At 32.7% G+C, this 20,347-nt stretch overlaps 1 protein-coding gene across 3 annotated transcripts in view; it reads left to right on the top strand.

Annotated features, from left to right (window-relative positions):
• The window catches only part of LOC143078966 (protein deacetylase HDAC6-like), an 87,643-nt gene that overhangs the window by 41,710 nt on the left and 25,586 nt on the right, over window positions 1-20,347 (top strand). For all 3 annotated transcript variants that reach the window (XM_076254064.1, XM_076254054.1, XM_076254049.1), the window contains exons 15-22: window positions 5,486-5,617; window positions 9,080-9,241; window positions 9,938-9,988; window positions 12,971-13,058; window positions 14,007-14,047; window positions 14,796-14,892; window positions 15,406-15,477; window positions 17,691-17,716. In XM_076254064.1, coding sequence (XP_076110179.1) covers window positions 5,486-5,617; window positions 9,080-9,241; window positions 9,938-9,988; window positions 12,971-13,058; window positions 14,007-14,047; window positions 14,796-14,892; window positions 15,406-15,477; window positions 17,691-17,716 — 669 coding nt within the window. The remainder of the gene's footprint in view (window positions 1-5,485; window positions 5,618-9,079; window positions 9,242-9,937; window positions 9,989-12,970; window positions 13,059-14,006; window positions 14,048-14,795; window positions 14,893-15,405; window positions 15,478-17,690; window positions 17,717-20,347) is intronic.

Raw genomic sequence — 20,347 nt, 5'->3', positions numbered from 1 at the left:
GTTTTCCATTTCACTTCTCGTTGGAGCAGACTACTACTGGTCTTTAGTACAAGATGAAATTATTCGAGGTGACGGACCAACAGCTGTTAAATCTAAAATAGGCTATTTGCTATCAGGACCACTGAACACAGATATCAACACTCAACAATGGAACTCTACGATGATGAATGTCTTAGTTGCGCACAAACCCGAGGAGTGCGATTTACAGAAATTTTGGGAAATTGAGTCGTGCGGATTAGAGGCGGATTCTGATGAAAACACAAAAAATGTACAAAACCTAATGCTTGAGTACCAAAACTCTAGCATAACATTTAAGGAAAATAAATATGTCGCAAGACTACCATGGAAACAAGATCATCCCGAGTTACCCACTAATGAATATATAGCAAGAAGGAGGACTCAGAATGTTATCGATAGGTTGGCTAAAGATCCGGATATGTTAAATCTATACGACAAGATTATCAAAGAACAGGAGATGAAAGACTTCATAGAAAAGGTACCCATTACAGAAATAGATCGCGAGCATGGAAGAATCCACTACATACCACACCATCCCGTTAAGAAAGATTCAAACACGACCCCTATTAGGATTGTATATGACTGCAGTTGCCATGGAAATCCAGATTTACCCAGCCTTAATGACTGCCTATCTTCAGCACCACCTATTTTAAATAAATTGACAAGCATACTTACAAGATTTAGATTAGGAAAATATGGCATCACAACGGACATAGAAAAAGCATTTTTACAAGTAAGACTTGACAATGATGACCGAGACGCCACACGTTTCTTTTGGTTGTCCGATTCAACTGACCCGACAAGTGAGTTGATTATGTACAGATTCAAAGTTGTTCTTTTTGGAGCAACGTGTTCGCCGTTTATTTTAAACGCAACATTACTGAAACATTTATCCATGAATCCGAGCAAAGTAGCTTCTATTCTACAAGAAGATCTATATGTTGACAATATACTATCTAGCATGGACTCGGAAGAAGCCGCAATTAAATACTTCCATGAATCCAGAGAGTTGCTAAAACAGGGAGGCTTCAACTTACGTTCATGGATGTCGAACAGCGACAAACTCAGAGATTTAGCCTTATCGGAAAAAGTACTGGATGCAGACAAGGTGACAAAAATATTGGGAATGCGCTGGGATACAAACTCAGATACACTCAGCTTTGCCGAAACAAAACAATTAAAGATGGACACACAGTTGACAAAACGTGAACTTTTGAGACAGTCTTCCGCTATATATGACCCGTTAGGACTACTCGGACCGATAACAATTAGAGCAAAAACACTTATTTAAGATCTTTGGAAAAAAGGATATGCATGGGACGAGACACTACCAAAAGAAATTGAAAACGAATGGACCGATGTGAAGAATGACATCTTACAGATAACTACGAAACTTAAAATACAGAGATACTATTTTGAAAACCATGACGAGGAAACCAGCGACACTACTCTACACATTTTTGTTGATGCAAGTCAGAAAGCATACGGAGCTTCAGTTTACTTGAGTAAAGGCACAGAGTCGACACTTGTTATCGCGAAGAACCGTGTTGCACCGTTAAAATTGATAACTTTACCAAAATTAGAATTAATGGCTGCAGTGATTGGAGCACGACTCTCAAAAGATGTAATCGAAAACTTAGGAGTTAAAAGAGCAGTATTTTGGAGCGACAGCCAAATAGTACTGCACTGGCTCACCTCATCGAAATCGTTAAACAAGTTTGTAAAAAATCGTGTTAGTGAAATTAAAGAATTAACTGAAACTCATGAATGGAAATATGTACCCACAGAAATGAACCCTGCTGACCTACAAACACGTGGATTGACTGCATCGCAATTTGAAGATTCAACATTATGGATGAATGGACCCCAGTGGATAACAGACGAGCGTAAATGGCCTACGTGGACAGGACATGTGGATATAAGCACTCAGCTATCTAATATCACCGGACCAAAGACATACAGAAGTGACGATAAAATACCAAGTGATCCGCCGCGAATATCACAAATCATAGACATGAACAGGTATTCTGATCTAAATAAACTTTTAACTGTAACTGGATACGTCTTGAAATTCGTTAAGAACTGCCAGAAAAAACGTCCATATCGACTACGGAGTTCACAAGGTGACAGGAACCTAAGAACAAGTCTAACAAAAGAGGACATTTCATTAGCTATGGATTTATGGATCAAAGATACACAGCAAGACAGGTTCATGAAAGAGCTAGAACATATTTCGTTAAATCCGAAAGTTAAATCACTACCGCTTGTTCAACAGTTACGTTTATATTGGATGAAAATGGAATCATACGATGTAAAGGCAGAATACAAAATTCATCTCTAGAAGAAAACGCGAAGTTTCCTATATTATTACCAAAGAACCACAAACTTACAGATTTTGTTATTATGGACGCACATCTAGGAAATCTACATACAGGAGTCGGTCAGACAATAACACATATAAGGCAATCTTACTGGATACCAGCAATTTTACAATGTGTGAACAGTGTCTTACGTAAATGCATACAGTGCCAAAAAATAATTGGTAAACCGTATAACAGCCTGGAACCACCACCACTACCAAAGGATCGAGTAAAAGACACCATACCATTTTGTACAACTGGGATAGATTTGCCAGACCTCTACACATCAAGGATACATCAAAACAACCGCGAAAGGTATATATATGTTTATTCACATGTGCATGTATACGAGCTATACATTTGGAACTTGTACCTGATTTGTCATTGAACACTTTTATCCTAGCATTTAGACGTTTTATCAGTCGAAAAGGAACACCACAAACTATTTATTCTGATAACGCGCCTACATTTGTAGCCGCATCAAATGCACTTCAAAGTCAGCTGAATTTACATATCAACTGGAAATTCATTCCGAAAGGAGCGCCGTGGTATGGCGGATGGTGGGAACGTCTAATTGGCTTAACGAAAATGACATTAAAGAAAGTATTTGGTAAAGCACTCGTCAGCGAACAATCTTTGACAACAATACTCACTGAGATTGAAACTATTATAAACAATCGCCCACTTACATACATATCTTCAGATATAAGAGATCCTGAACCCTTGATGCCATCATCTTTTACACGGAAGGATTATTACGACCACAGAGATGCACAACGACGAACACAACGCGAATATTCGAGAACTTGATATGATTACAGCAAACAAACTATTTGAGAGAAAAGGACTCTTATTAGACCATTTCTCAAAACGCTGGTCTAATGAATATCTTACCGGATTACGTGAATATCATCGAGCCTCTGGAAAACATACTGGACAAGTTAACATCGGTGATGTAGTTCAACTAGGAAGTGAATCGCCACGACTTTTATGGAGATTAGGAACAATAGAAGACGTCATCAAAGGAGGAGATGGACTTATTCGAGCAGCAAAAGTACAGACTTCTAGAGGACTAGTTACCACACGACCAATTGTGAAGTTATATCCATTAGAACTATAGTAACTGTTATGGGATTTTTGTGAAGGACATTTAACGTAAAGTGAAATTACAAAAAACTTTCAATGTGATCCATTTATAGAACTTTAAAGTTTTGATTATTTATCATTTAAAATAATTTTATTTCTTATGCATTTTGAGGCCCCCAGAATGTCGTGAATATAGGCCAAGAGACTTTAGCACTTGATCTTATGTAATTGTTTCCCGTACTTTCGCGCACACTATTGTTAATGTAACGTAACGTTATTGTTACGTATCTTATCTTACGATCATAAAGCATCTAAACTAGCAAGACGTTATTTTCTTCCACAACAAAAGTGAATAACCCTCAAGATAGCATGAATATTCTTTTCAAGGTCCTGACCAAGTGTTGTTACTTTGAAGCCTTTCTATCATCCGAAATGGCCGCCAGCAAGGGACTTAGTTTAACAAAGGACCCTATGGGAAATGCATACAAATGACTTCTTTTAGAGAACCACTGAATGGAATCAAACTAAACATAGCATGAATGTTCCTTATGAGGAGCTGAACAAGTGTTGTTACTTTGTAGCCGATCCCTCATCCAAGTAGCCACCAGCTGGGAACTTAGTTTAACATAGGACCCTACGGGAAATGCATACAAATGACTTCTTGTAGAGAACCACGGAATGGAATGACACAAAACATAGCATGAATGTTCTTTACAAGATGCTGACCAAGTGTTGTTACTTTGTAGCCGATCCATCATTCAAAATGGCCGCCAGTGAGAGACTTAGTTTAACATAGGAATCTAGGGGAAATGCATACAATTGACTTCTTTAAGAGAACCACTGAATGGATTGAAACTAAACATAGCATGAATGCTCCTTATGAGGTTCTGACTAAGTGTTCTTACTTTGTAGCCGATCCATCATCCAAGATGGCCGCCATCGAGGGACTTAGTTTAACACAGGACCCTAAGGGAAATACATACAAAAATCTCTTGTGTCATGACTTGCAATTGATTAAATTGACCTCAAGTGCATCTGTATTCATGTGAACTTCAAATTAACCCCTTAGCTTGAGATGGGTTATGTCGTAGGTGTGTTCAGCTATTAAAATAAACAGAATGTCAACATTGAAATTGAAAAAGGCAGAACCATTCCTCTGACTGGTTCTATCCACAAATGGACAATTAGATGTTGTCTTTGAGACTTAAATATGCACAACAGGCTGATAATTTTATTAAGTCCATGCATTGTTTATTGCTTATTTAAGACTTATTGTAATTTAAATACAGGTTTTAGTATGTTATAATACAATATACGACTTTGAGTTAAATTGGCAAAAAGGAATTTGACAGCTTATGCGCCTTTAAGGGAAATATTTTGAAAAAATAAAGGTGACAAATAAGTGTGGGATGAAAAAAGAAAATAGCTTCTTTTTAAATTTGTTTTTCTAGTTAAGAATTTAATGCTTTTTATGATTTGATTTGGATTTAAAAGTGTAGATTGAGGTACATTTTGTTTAAATCATTGAAGCTGACAACATCAGGGCGGAAAAACAGCACACAAAACACAACTAAAAAATTAAGGTGGTACCTAACACTACAGGGAGATAACTCTGTAAAGTCAGCTAAACTTTTTAATTACGTTGTGTTGTAAAAAGAATATTAAGCTTCTCAATGATCAAAATTGATATTTTTCAAACTGCTATATAACCAGTGTAATTTTTCTGACGAAACGGTTGGTTCAAAATTTAAAAATTTTTATATTTTTGTTAAAGGGTCAAAGTAAATATTTTGACAAAATTTTATGAAAATTAAACGAGCCAAATCAATTTTAGTGAAAGTGTTGGGTACCACCTTAAAGACTGAGCAAAACGAAACCCAACCAAAAACTAAGGGTGACAAAGAAATACAAAAAGATGACATACAAATGAGTCTTATTCACATGTTTTTCATCTTTTGCATCCTAGTTTAGTTTTTTTTATGTAAGATGGAAACAGAATGATTTTTTAAAATTTATTTTAGCGTTGCAGGAACCATCTTAAACGTAATTAAAGTACTGAGGCCCTATTGGTCTTGCTTTCATTACCAAGACTTACTGGAAGATGATACTGAAGAGTTCTGTTCTTTTGAAGAGGTCAACAAATTACCACCCAGGTAACCTGTTAAAATTTAAACGTTAGATTAATGTATAAAACAGCATAAATAAAGAGATTATATATCTTTATTTCAAACAGTACGTTTGACATTTCACTAAATCTGCTAATATAATTACCACCCAGACAGTTTGGTCTGGCGGTTTGTACAATAAACTTATGAAAAATTCTTTACACATGATGAAAATGACCTTATAAGGTAATTGTGAGCTGTTGTCATCATTTGGCGTCTGCTGGTGTCTGAATGACGTAAATCTTTTTAAAAATCGTCATGTCTGAAATCATTGTGTGAACTTTCCTTAAGGATTCCCAAAAACTTGAACTGGAGGTGTGAAACAGAAGTTATTAGTTCAAGAAAAAATTTATGATAAGATAAATACTTTCAGAATGTCAAGGTCTACATAACCTTAAAATTTCTGAAAATCAAACATTCCATTTTGAAGTTATTGCCCCTGAAATTTAATTTTTTAGCAAATTTTGCAGATTTTGGCTATATCATTGATAATTGAAAAGTAAATAGAATAACTAAAAGCAAAGATGACAAGCAATACCACTGTAATAGAAAGAAGAAAACATCTTCTAAAAAGTGGATAAATTTCCTTAAGGATAAGAGGGTGGTAAAGGGTTATTTCGTGCAACATGTTTTGCCATTTTTATTTCATCTGCAGCAGTGAAAAAGGTTGGTTATTCACTGTGTTTCATGACATCAATAAGAGATCATTGTGCAAGAAATTATTATTGTTCGTTCATTATGAAATGGCAATTTTATTTCACTTTCTTTTATGCAGAGACCCCCCTATATGCCCCTGGTATAAGAATAAGGTGCACTGACAGGATAAAACATTGTCTGAAATTTTTACCTGCCAAAGACAGGTTTAGGTCATGTGAGTTTGTGAGACTTATTTTGAATCCTGACAAAAATGGAGATAAAACAATATTTGATATACATACTGGCCATGGTATGACAGTAGTTTGCAGAAAACAAAAATAATGAATGTGACATTAAAGTTGTAAACTGTTTGTTTGAACAATTTAATAACAATTGCTAATATTGATAGGCCTTAAACTGGACACTTTTTAATACATGTATCCCCACTAAGACCCTAGACGACACAATGCATCCCTTAGTCAAGTGCACAATGTATGTAGCCAAATATTTCATAGATTTAAATTAGTATTTTTGTGCTTAGATGCAATTTTAACACTGTTGGATGCTTGTTTTGTGGTATTCAGTTTATTTAAAGGATGATTTTGAGATTAGTTTTTAGCTCACCTGGCCGAAAGGCCAAGTGAGCTTTTCTCATCACTTGGAGTCCGGCGTCCGCCGTCATCGTCCGTCGTCATCCGTCGTCATCCGTCGTCGTCCTGTGTTAACTTTTACAAAAATCTTCTCCTCTGAAACTACTGGGCCAAATTTAACCAAACTTGGCCACAATCATCATTGGGGTATCTAGTTAAAAAAATGTGTCCGGTGACCCGGCCAACCAACCAAGATGGCCGTCCTGGCTAAAAATAGAACATAGGGGTAAAATGCAGTTTTTGGCTTATAACTAAAAAACCAAAGCATTTAGAGTAAATCTGATATGGGGTAATATTGTTCATCAGGTCAAAATCTATCTGCCCTGAAATTTTCAGATGAATCGGACATTCCGTTGTTGGGTTGCTGCCCCTGAAATGGTAATTTTAAGGAAATTTTGCTCTTTTTGGTTATTATCTTGAATATTATTATAGATAGAGATAAACTGTAAACAGCAATAATGTTCAGCAAAGTAAGATCTACAAATAAGTCAACATGACCAAAATGGTCAGTTGACCACTTTAGGAGTTATTGCCCTTTATATTCAATTTTTAACCATTTTTTTCGTAAATCTTAGTAATCTTTTAGAAAAATCTTCTCCTCTGAAACTACTGGGCCAAATTTAACCAAACTTGGCCATAATCATCATTGGGGTATTTAGTTTAAAAAATGTGTCCGGTGCGCTGCCCAACCAACCAAGATGGCCGCCATGGCTAAAAATAGGACATAGGGGTAAAATGCAGTTTTTGGCTTATAACTCAAAAACCAAAGCATTTAGGAGCAAATCTGACAGGGTAAAATTGTTCATCAGGTCAAGATCTATCTGCCCTGAAATTTTCAGATGAATCGGACATTCTGTTGTTGGGTTGCTGCCCCTGAAATGGTAATTTTAAGGAAATTTTGCTCTTTTTGGTTATTATCTTGAATATTATTATAGATAGAGATAAACTGTAAACATCAATAATGTTTAGCAAAGTAAGATCTACAAATAAGTCAACATGACCAAAATGGTCAGTTGACCACTTTAGGAGTAATTGCCCTTTATAGTCAATTTTTAACCATTTTTCGTAAATCTTAGTTATCTTTTAGAAAAATCTTCTCCTCTGAAACTACTGAGGCAAATTTAACCAAACTTAGCCATAATCATCATTGGGGTATACAGTTAAAAAAATGTGTCCGGTAACTCGGCCAACAAACCAAGATGGCCGCCATGGCTAAAAATAGAACATGGGGGTAAAATGCAGTTTTTGGCTTATAACTCAAAAACCAAAGCATTAAGAGCAAATCTGATAGGAAGTAAAATTGTTGATCAGGTCACGATCTATCTGCCTTGGAATTTTCAGATGAATCGGATAATTGGTTGTTAGGTTGCTGCCCCTGTATGGGTAATTTTGAGAAAATTTTGCTGTTTTTTTGTTATTATCTTGAATATTTTTATAGATAGAGATAAACTGTAAACAGCAATAATGTACAGCAAAATAAGAAACTAAAAATAAGTCAGTATGACGAAAATAGTCAATTGACCCCCCTAAGGAGTTATTGCCCTTCATAGTCAATTTTTAACAATTTTCTTAAAATTTGAAGATTTTCAATAACATTTTCCACAGAAAGTACTGTTATAGATAGAGATAATTGTAAGCAGCAAGAATGTTTAGTAAAGTAAGATCTACAAACACATCACCATCACCAAAACACAATTTTGTCATGAATCCATCTGTGTCCATTGTTTAATATTCACATAGACCAAGGTGAGCGACACAGGCTCTTTAGAGCCTCTAGTTTAAAACTTCTTTTGTGAGTGAATTCCTCATAAGTCACACAAGTTGACAGACCTTGGGCTCTTCTTGAATTCATTAAATTAAAGGCCAAATAAAAACGTATGTGTGGTTCCAGTTATATCTGAAAAAAAGTTAGGGTAGGTAGGTAGGGATTTTTTTTTTATTTTATGTTTTTTTTTTACATTGAGTCTATGGTAGAGACATTCTGACTTTAACAGTGCTTAATGAAAAATGACAATAAAATCTTTAGGGTAGGCTATTTTTAAGCCGAAAAAGTAGGGACGGTAGGGTTACTGGAACCACACATATATTTTTATTTGGCCAAATAAATAGATAAAATAGAAAGTATATTTAGAATTAAAGTATTGCATTTTTTCTTCTATTATAGATCAGATGTCAAATTTAATAATGAAGAAAATGATTCAAAGATGTTTCCACTAACATACACATACGAAAAAGAAGTCCAAGAAGTTTATCTTTTACAGAAAAAGTTTGATCCGATCATTGATCAACTTATTGCAGAGACAGCATTATTGAGACCTCCTTACAGGTGAATATTTATGTGCTAATAAACATGCTTATGTTTGCTCATTTTAGTTTATGAATATTGATTGATAGTTGTTTGCTTAATGTCCAGTGGCAAATATTTCATGCATGTTCAGGACAATAGTTTAAGAATAAGATGCCATCAAATGCTCTGAACTTATACTTATTTTATGTCATTTCGTCTCTGGATCGAGATTTGCCTCATTGGCAATCTTACAACATCTTCTTATTTTTATATACACAGTATTGTTTTGACTCCTTTTAGACTTATTGTAATTAGCTACTGGAATTGAACAAGATAGATGCAGGATCAAACTACATATAGCCAAATCTATGAAAAGTGCATTTAAAGAAATGTGTTATGATTGCCAATTAGACAACTCTTCACATGAGACCCTACGACACAGAAATTGACAACTGTAGGTCATCATATGACCTACATCAATTAGAAAATCCCATTCCGTTTAGGGAGTTATAAAAGACCATGAAATGACTAATGTAAAACAATTCAAATGAGAAAACTAACAGCCAAATTAATGTACAAAAAAAATGAGCAAAAAACAAAAATGTAACACAGCAACAAACGACTAACACTGAATTTTAGGCTCCTGGCATGTTTGTTTTCTATAGGCACTAAGTATAGTATTATTTGTGTATTGCTTTATTTGATTAATTAAATCTCTCTTGTTTATTATAACAGGACCTGTATAGTATATGATGATGATATGCGGGCACACAAGGCTGATTCTAGGTAAACCATTATTAAATATTTTTTCATAAAAAAAAAAATAATTTTTCACCTGTGTTAATTACTTGTCAGACAGCTGAGATTTGCCTATTTACCTGACAAATAAACTAGCATAAAATATCAATTGATCTACTTGAAGTTGTTTCTTATATTTAACTGGTTTGCATTTGTAGAGGTTTTGTTAATGAGAGAAACTGTATTTTGCATCCAAAAGCTTTCTGAAAAAAAATATATGTAATAACCAAATAGCTCAAACTTAAGCCTGCTGATAATCTACACTTGAAAGGATTGGCTGTCATTTAATGGAATACATAAGTGTGCAAGTAGATGTTTTATTGTTTATTGTAACCAATATTTTTCATGAGAAATATATTTTCATGACTTTGGTAAATAGAAGAACATTGCAAGATAAATAATTGTGAATATGTCAAACCCAAAATAATTATTTGTGGAAATGCCAAACCAAACATAAATAGTTGTGAATATGTCAAACCTAAAATAAATAGTTGTGAATTTGACAAACCCAACATAAATAGTTGTGAATATGTCAAACTCAACATAAATAGTTGTGAATATGTCAAACTCAATATAAATAGTTGTGAACATGTCACACCTTATATAAATAGTTGTGGAAATGCCAAACCCAACATAAATAGTTTTGAATATGTCAAACCCAACATAAATAGTTGTGAATATGTCAAACTCAACATAAATAGTTGTGGAAATGCTAAACCCAACACAAATAAATCTGAATATGTTAAATCCAACATAAATAAGTTGTGAATATGTCAAACCCAACATAAATATTTGTGGAAATGCCAAACCCAACATAAATAGTAATGAATATGTCAAGCCTTATAATAATAGTTGTAAATATGCCAAACCTAACATAGATAGTTGTGAATATGTCAAACCCAACATAAATAGTTGTAAATATGGCATACCAAACATAAACAGTTGTAAATATGTCAAACCCAACATAAATAGTTGTGAATATGTAAAATCTAATATAAATAGTTGTGGAAATGCCAAACTCAACATAGATAGTTGTGAATATGTCCCCAATGTAAAAAGTTCTGAATATGTCAAACCTTATATAAATAGTTCTGAATCTGAATATGTCAAACCCAACATAAATAGTTGTGAATATGCCAAATCCAACATAGATAGTTGTGAATATATCAAACCCAACATAAATAGTTGTTAATATGTCAAACCCAACATAAATAATTGTGAATATGTCACACCTTATATAATAGTTGTGGAAATGCCAAACCCAACATAAATAGTTTTGAATATGTCAAACCCAACATAAATAGTTGTGAATATGTCAAAATAGTTTTGAATATGTCAAACCCAACATAAATAGTTGTGAATATGTCAAACTCAACATAAATAGTTGTGGAAATGCTAAACCCAACACAAATAAATTTGAATATGTCAAATCCAACATAAATAGTTGTGAATATGTCAAACCCAACATAAATATTTGTGGAAATGCCAAACCCAACATAAATAGTAATGAATATGTCAAACCTAATATTAATAGTTGTGAATATGCCAAACCTAACATAGATAGTTGTGAATATGTCAAACCCAACATAAATAGTTGTAAATATGGCATACCAAACATAAACAGTTGTAAATATGTCAAACCCAACATAAATAGTTGTGAATATGTCACATCTAATATAAATAATTGTAGAAATGCCAAACTCAACATAGATAGTTGTGAATATGTCCCCAATGTAAAAAGTTCTGAATATGTCAAACCTTATATAAATAGTTCTGAATCTGAATATGTCAAACCCAACATAAATAGTTGTGAATATGCCAAACCCAACATAGATAGTTGTGAATATATCAAACCCAACATAAATAGTTGTTAATATGTCAAACCCAACATAAATAATTGTGAATATGGCAAACCTTATATAAGTAGTTCTGAATATGTCAAACCCAACATAGATAGTTGTGAATATGCCAAACCTAACATAGATAGTTGTGAATATGTCAAACCCAACATAAATAGTTGTGAAGTTGTGAATATGTCAAACTCAACATAAATAGTTGTGTATATGTCAAACTCAATATAAATAGTTGTGAATATGACAAACCTACTATAAATAGTTGTGAATATGTCAAACCTACTATAGATAGTTGTGAATATGTCAAACCAAACATTAATAGTTGTGAATATGCCAAACCCAACATAAATAGTTATGGAAATGCCAAACCCAACATAAATAATTTTGAATTATGTCAAACCCAATATAAATAGTTGTGAATATGTCAAATGTAATATAAGTAGAGTTATGAATATACAAATCCAACATGAATAGTTGTGATGGATCTTCTTTTCCAGTTAATATATTTGCTTAACAAGTTATTTATCACAAAAACAAATCACAGCAAATCAACAAAATTTCTTGTTTTAAAGTAGTATATATCTATATTACTAAACCTTGAGGATGCTTGACAAAAATGTACACAATTGTACATATTCTGTCTTCTCTGTTCACAGATTTATCCAGTAAAAAAGACACATACTTTTGAAAAGCATTTTTTAAGTTTTTGCAATAATAAACAATATACATTGTATCATCAACTATTGTTCACTTATGTTCCATACTTCAAAAGATGCACTGACTCTGTGAGTAAATGGAACACATACCAATATACTAATATACTAATTTCTGTCAGTTAAAAGTACCAATGCAATTGAGGGTCTGGGTGGGGTTTACAGAAAATATAATAATGAGCTGTTTAACATCATTTAGGGTTTTGAAATAGAAATCAGTTGATAAAGCTTGAGTCATTTGGCTCTAGCTTATATTAAATAATAGCTTGAGCTATCTAGGTTTCAATCTCTTCTAATATTTAAAAAAACAATGAGAGTAAAAAAGAATTAATCACTTACAAAATGTATGATTTGGTTCCTGGAAGATAAAAGAAACTTTAAAGTTTATTTTTATTATGTTCAAGAGGTCATCCTGAAGATCCAGACAGAATCACTAGAATATTTGATAAACATGTAGAATTGGGTCTTTTAGAGAGGTGTCTTAGAGTACAAGTAGGTATATATTCTGTGAAACAGGTTTTTTTAAAATTGTACTTTTTGATAATGAAGTTATTAAATGTATCATTGATAAAAAATAATGTTAGGCTTTTATGTACCTTATTTCCTTGACTCTGTCAGTAGTACTTACTGCACACTTAAACAACCAATACTTATAAAATTACAATAATTAATTTGTTACTGTTTACACTACAAACTGCTCAGATTCTGAATTGACCAGTTTTTGTGGTCGACCAGTAAAATCAAGCACACATTTTACTTGACTAGTCTTAACATTGTCTCCACTGTACTTAACTGTACTTAAGAATACTCGACTTTACTTAATTAGATATAGGAAGATGTGGTGTGAGTGCCAATGAGACAACTCTCCATCCAAATAACAATTTAAAAAAAGCAAATCATTATAGGTCAATGTATGGCCTTCAACACGGAGCCTTGGCTCACACCAAACAACAAGCTATAAAGGGCCCAAAAATTACTAGTGTAAAACCATTCAAATGGGAAAACCAACGGTCTAATCTATATAAAATAAAAAAACAAGAAAAGAGAAACACATATAAATTACATAAACTAACGACAACTACTGTACATCAGATTCCTGACTTAGGACAGGTGCAAATATTTGCAGTGGGATTAAACGTTTTAATGGATCCAAACCTTCTCCCTTTTTCTGAAACAATAGCATAACATCACAACATAGAAAAACACACAATCAGTCTGATTCAGTACTTGATGATCTTGGTGTAGTCTGATATGGTCTTGACCAAGGCTCGACCTGTCTCGACTAGTCTTGACCTTCAAATTTAGTTTTGACTAGTGTAAATCAGCCCATCTAATTATGAATTATGAAGCTTATGTAAGTCTTGCTTATGTAAAGATTTGAACAATTGTAGTGTATCAAAAACTGTATTGTTAATGGTCTGTCTGTTTTATTTTTTTCAGTCACGGCATGCAACAGAATCAGAACTACAGCTCATACACAGGTAAATTAAAATGAATTCAAGTAAATGTTGAAAAAACATAAAGACAACATCCAAAAAGAAATAAAATCTAATGAAAAAACGTATGTAGAAATCAACATATAATCTTCAGTTATCTACAAATATTTACATATAAATGTAAAACTACATATATATGTAGTTTTAAGCTCTGAATCCCCTCCAGCCAAATCTAAGAATTATCATATGATATAAACCTATGATTGTAATTTTAATGAATTTCTCATTTTTTATAATGCACTTTTACAAATTACGTTTATGGTGAACTGCTTTCCAGACAAAAGATGTAGAAGTCAACAACTATAGGTCACTGTATGGCCTTTAACATGAGCAAAAACCATACAGTGTAGTTTATATAATTCCCGGTCAATACACATTTATATAATTCACAGGCAATGAATATGAGACGCAAAAAAATCTTTCACTGTATTCACATAGTTCAAGGTTTTGTGTGAATCCATTGATTCTCCTTTGTCTGATGACGTCATTTGTTGTGACTGAGACATAAGTATACATGTTTGGAAATAAAATAAAAAACCTTTTATAAAGCTATAATACCTGTGAAAGAAATAATAGAAAAACAAAGGATATGCGGTATCTATCAATCACACAAAATCAGTACATTAACAACAAAAAAACACAAAAAAGTAAAGAAACAGAGTCTTCACCTATAGTTACTACATGTATTACATAACTTCAAAAAATTTCGCATATTTTTTTCAATATTTTTTAGTTCAAAATATGTAGAAGAAATGAAAGAATTAGCAGAGAAGACTGTATTTGATTTAAGAAAACTAGCATGGAACTATAATTCTATTTACCTGTGTCAAGTAGGTAATTGTTACCAAATTGATAGCTAAATGAAAATTTCATTCTTAAATATTATTTTATACTATAGTTAAATTAAACCATCTGTTAAAAATTTATTTATTTGTACATGAACTTTGGTACAAAATCAGATGCATGATGTTTTAAGTCTTATTTGGTAATATAATTCCAAGGTATGTTTGCATCTGCTTATTTTTAACATTTGGCTTAGAGCACTTCTTATCACTATCTTGAATAGAACAATTTTTCAAAATTTAGCAAAAAAAACCCAAAGGATTGCAACATTATATTCTATGCAAAGAGTTCAATACATTATTTTCCTTGTATTTTTTTATTTGAATCCAAGATCCTATTATTAATTTGACCGTGCCCTCTTGTTAGAAGTGCATTTCCCTTATTTTTTAATTAACACATGTATATATGGTTTTCTTATAATTATTTAGATACTCTGTTATACATGATAATGAGCTTTATCAAAACATGGAACTTACAATTGCTGTTCATATCTGTTATAGGAAACCTATAATTGTGCCTTGTTAGCTACAGGAAGTTTATTGAACGTTGTACATACAGTATTGACAGGACAGGTAAGAACTCGGAATAATTCATTGCTTCAGAATCTAATGCATTCTGGGTAATATTTTCAAAAGCATTCACTTAAACACTTTGATTGTCTGACTATGTCCCAAACACTTGAAATTCAGAAAATGACATGACATTGTTTTCATTTGGGGTACAAACAATTAAAATACCCAGGATCCTGTAGAGTTTGAAACGGCAAATTTATTTGAAAAGGTTGTTTCTCTTTTTGTATAAAGCAGTAGCAAGTCAAAAAGGACCAAAAAATACCAATTTTCATTGATTTGCATTTTGTTTCAAATTTATGAATTTTTAAACCCATCAAAATCCATTTATTTCCTTTTTCAAGGTATTTTAAATTTGATTCATTATCATGTACATACTTAATTACAAAAAAAAAAGAAGAATGAAACTGCTAAATTCAATATAAAACATGCTCTATGATGTAATGAAATGGTGATAATAAGTATGTTGAATGTCCTTCAATAAAGCATCTGTAAAAAAAAGTTATTTGTTATTTCATGTTCAGCTGCTGAAACTTCAAAGAAAATAAAAACACTGATAAAATGTTAAATGCAAGTTTAATAACATACAATAGTATGATGCATAATTCTTCATCACAAAAAGAAAGCGTTTAAATCGCATTATTTATCAGGAATGACATTTTAAATCATCTGTAGAGCTTGACATTGACATTTTTTTTCTTTTGTTGTTCTTGAATTTTGTTCCTAGAATAATTGTAAATCAATGCTTTTCAAAATTAACAAACATGTATTTTGTAACTGATGGTAAAATGTAGTTCAAGTTATATAATGACAATTCTCACTTTTGCCATTCTGCAGTTATGAGCCCTGATTAATTGGATCATGGTTTTTGTCGAGCCTGCAACTTTTGTTGCAGAAAGCTCGACATAGGGATAGTGATCTGGCGGCGGCGGTGTTAGCTCACTTCTTAAAAGCTTTATATTTTAGAAGGTGGAAGACCTGGATGCTTCATACTTTGTATATAGATGCCTCATGTTACGAAGTTTCCGTCAGTCACATGTCCAATGTCCTTGACCTCATTTTCATGGTTCAGTGACCACTTGAAAAAAAAGTTCAGATTTTTTGTAATGTTGAATTCTCTCTTATTATAAGTAATAGGATAACTATATTTGACATGTGCGTACCTTGCAAGGTCCTCATGTCTGTCAGACAGTTTTCACTTGACCTCGACCTCATTTCATGGATCAGTGAACAAGGTTAAGTTTTGGTGGTCAAGTCCATATCTCAGATACTATAAGCAATAGGGCTAGTATATTCGGTGTATGGAAGGACTGTAAGGTGTACATGTCCAACTGGCAGGTGTCATCTGACCTTGACCTCATTTTCATGGTTCAGTGGTTATAGTTAAATTTTTGTGTTTTGGTCTGTTTTTCTCATACTATATGCAATAAGTCTACTATATTTGTTGTATGGAATGATTGTAAGGTGTACATGTCTAGCGGGCAGATGTCATGTGACCTTGACCTCATTTTCATGGTTCAGTGGTCAAAGTTAAGTTTTTGAGTTTTGGTCTTTTTTTCTAATACTATATGCCATAGGTCAACTATATTTGGTGTATGGAAATATTTTATGATCTTTATGTCAGTCGTGCAGGTTTTATTTGACTGTGACCTCATTTTCACGGTTCATTGCACAGTGTTAAGTTTTTGTGTTTTGGTCTATTTTTTTCTTAAACTATAAGTAATAGGTCAACTATATATATTGTATAGAAGCATTGTTAACTGAACATGTCTGCCTGGCATGGTTCATCTGACCTTGACCTCATTTTCAAGGTTCATTGGTCTTTGTTTAGTTATCTTGGTTAATGACAGTTGTAATAAAGCTTAGCTTTATACTAAGGACTATCAACATAAAATCAATGATTAGTATAGAAGGCGAGACATTTCAGTGTGTGCACTCTTGTTCATGTAAGCTTCATGTGACAAGTGATATTATCCTTCTCAAATTTTATTATATAGTTTATCATGACAAATTGGTGAAGCATTAAAAATGATTATGTTGATTTTCATGTTAAACTTTAATGAGTAAAGTGCCATGAATTCTTAAACTGTGATACCTATTAATGTCAGAAAAACCTAGTTAGCTGTCATTTTGACAGCCTCTTCATGTGCAAGTTTCAAAATGAAGTTTAATAACAGTTTATGAAGTTTAACAGTTGTTTTGCATATTAATTTCAGGCTTCAAGTGGAGTAGCAGTTGTAAGGTAAGTTAAAAAAAACTAGGGCTTATTAGTTCATAGTATCATTTGTTTCAAATTATTTATACTTCTTTTATCCAGAATATAAAAGATTCTTACTGCCAACAGTTTAAATACTGTTTGTTTCATTTTTGGCTTTTAATTGTTTACGTAATGAATATGATATCTATAAAATAGGTGTAATGTTGAAGGATTAATTCTCTTCAGAAAATATTTTTTTCATTTCATTTTGCCGAAGCTATAATAAAGGTACTTTTGAAGGAGTTTATTGGTCTGTAAACTTGACAGCTCTCTCACAAACTGAAAAAAGTCTGATAGACCTTATGATAAGTTTATATTCGAAAGCAACCAATATTACATGAAATTGAGAATGGTAATGGTGAACATGTCAAAGAGACAACAACCTGACCAAAGAGCAGATAGCCAATATTACACCTTTACTTAATAAAATGGAAAATTATTATTTTAAGATCAACTATTTCATGAACACAAGAACTATTTGGCTTGTAAAGGAATTTAAATTTGTTGTGTCATATAACATGTTTATAGTTGTTTGACCTTTTTGGTTGCCATGACCTTAATCAAATGATATAACACATAATATTTAACCTTGAAATTATATTACATAAACAAAAAAAAATGCAGTTTGTATCATATTGAAAATGATTGTTAATATACTGCAAAAAATATAGAACTTTTGACATTTAGGATATTACAAGTGTTATTTACAGTATTCTGATATATATTTACACAGATATAATTTAGTTTTGCATTCTGGCCCTGGTAAACTTTTCAAATATTTAAGTTATTTAAGAAATAATTCATGGGGGCTTGAATATATGGTAATTTTACCACGCGTTGGCCATTTATGACAAATATTTTACCCTGAGCGATAGCGAGGGGTAAAATATTGGCATAAAGGGACAACCTGTGGTAAAATCATGATATGTTCAAGCCCCCATGAATTATTTCGATTCTAACAGGACAAATACAGCAATTCGTTTGGATCAAAGTGCTCTATGTGGAGGCAAATATTTGCTGTTCCCATAGATAAACTCACTATTAAATTGGCCTAAAAGAACAGAGCAAACTACATTATTGACAAGCTCAAACTATTTAAATTGATGTTTTTATATAGTTTTGGATGAATTTTAATGATAATGATAATTTACTTATATGTCTTATATGTATAAAAAAAAATTGGCTTATACCACATTTTAGCATCGTTTGTTTATGTTTTCTTTGTTGTGATGATTTTCGGTTTCACAAGCTTGTATTTTCCCGTAAAATGCTTTTTGTCGAGCCTGCAACTTTTGTTGCAGAAAGCTCGACATAGGGATAGTGATCCGGCGGCGGCTGTGGCGTTAGCTAACTTCTTAAGAGCTTTATATTTTAGAGGGTGGAAGACCTGGATGCTTCATACTTTGTATATAGATGCCTCATGTTACAAAGTTTCCGTCAGTCACATGTCCAATGTCCTTGACCTCATTTTCATGGTTCAGTGACCACTTGAAAAAAAAATTCAAATTTTTTGTAATGTTTAATTCTCTCTTATTATAAGTAATAGGATGACTATATTTGATATGTGCATACCTTGCAAGGTCCTCATGTCTGTCAGACAGTTTTCACTTGACCTCGACCTCATTTCATGGATCAGTGAACAAGGTTAAGTTTTGGTGGTCAAGTCCATATCTCAGATACTATCAGCAATAGGGCTAGTATATTCGGTGTATGGAAGGACTGTAAGGTGTACATGTCCAACTGGCAGGTGTCATCTGACCTTGACCTCATTTTCATGGTTCAGTGGTTATAGTTGAGTTTTTGTGTTTTAGTGTGTTTTTCTCATACTACATGCAATAGGTCTACTATATTTGTTGTATGGAATGATTGTAAGGTGTAAATGTCTAGCGGGCAGATGTCATGTGACCTTGACCTCATTTTCATGGTTCAGTGGTCAAAGTTAAGTTTTTGAGTTTTGGTCTTTTTATCTAATACTATATGCCATAGGTCAACTATATTTGGTGTATGGAAATATTTTATGATCTTTATGTCAGTCGCGCAGGTTTTATTTGACCCTGATCTCATTTTCACGATTCATTGCACAGTGTTAAGTTTTTGTGTTTTGGTCTATTTTTCTTAAACTATAAGTAATAGGTCAACTATATATGTTGTATAAAAGCATTGTTAGCTGTACATGTCTGCCTGGCTTGGTTCATTTGACCTTGACCTCATTTTCAAGGTTCATTGGTCTTTGTGAATGTTAAGTTTATGTGACAGTTGTAATAAAGCTTAGCTTTATACTTAGGACTATCAACATAATATCAATGATATCAGGCGAGACATTTCAGCGTGTGCACTCTTGTATTCTTATGTCATCATTCTATGTGGTCTGGTATCTCATTAAAAAAAAAAAAAGCATATGAAGTGGGAGTATGATCAGAACAGCCCTGGCAATATATTCATATTTTACTATGGGTGTGTACTTAAAGGGTTTAAAGGACGTCATAATAGAATGTGCAATAATATTAATGCTTAGATAGCTAAAAAACTATATAGCCTTTGAAATGAGTTGATATTATCAGATTATTACATGGCATTTTTCATATCGCATATATTATCAGCCCTAGGTTCAATTAT

Source organism: Mytilus galloprovincialis, chromosome 1 (assembly GCF_965363235.1).
Source record: "Mytilus galloprovincialis chromosome 1, xbMytGall1.hap1.1, whole genome shotgun sequence".
In the NCBI taxonomy this organism is placed as follows: Eukaryota; Metazoa; Mollusca; class Bivalvia; order Mytilida; family Mytilidae; genus Mytilus; species Mytilus galloprovincialis.
Note: the sequence above shows the minus strand (reverse complement) of the source record. Positions and strands in the feature narration are given on the sequence as shown.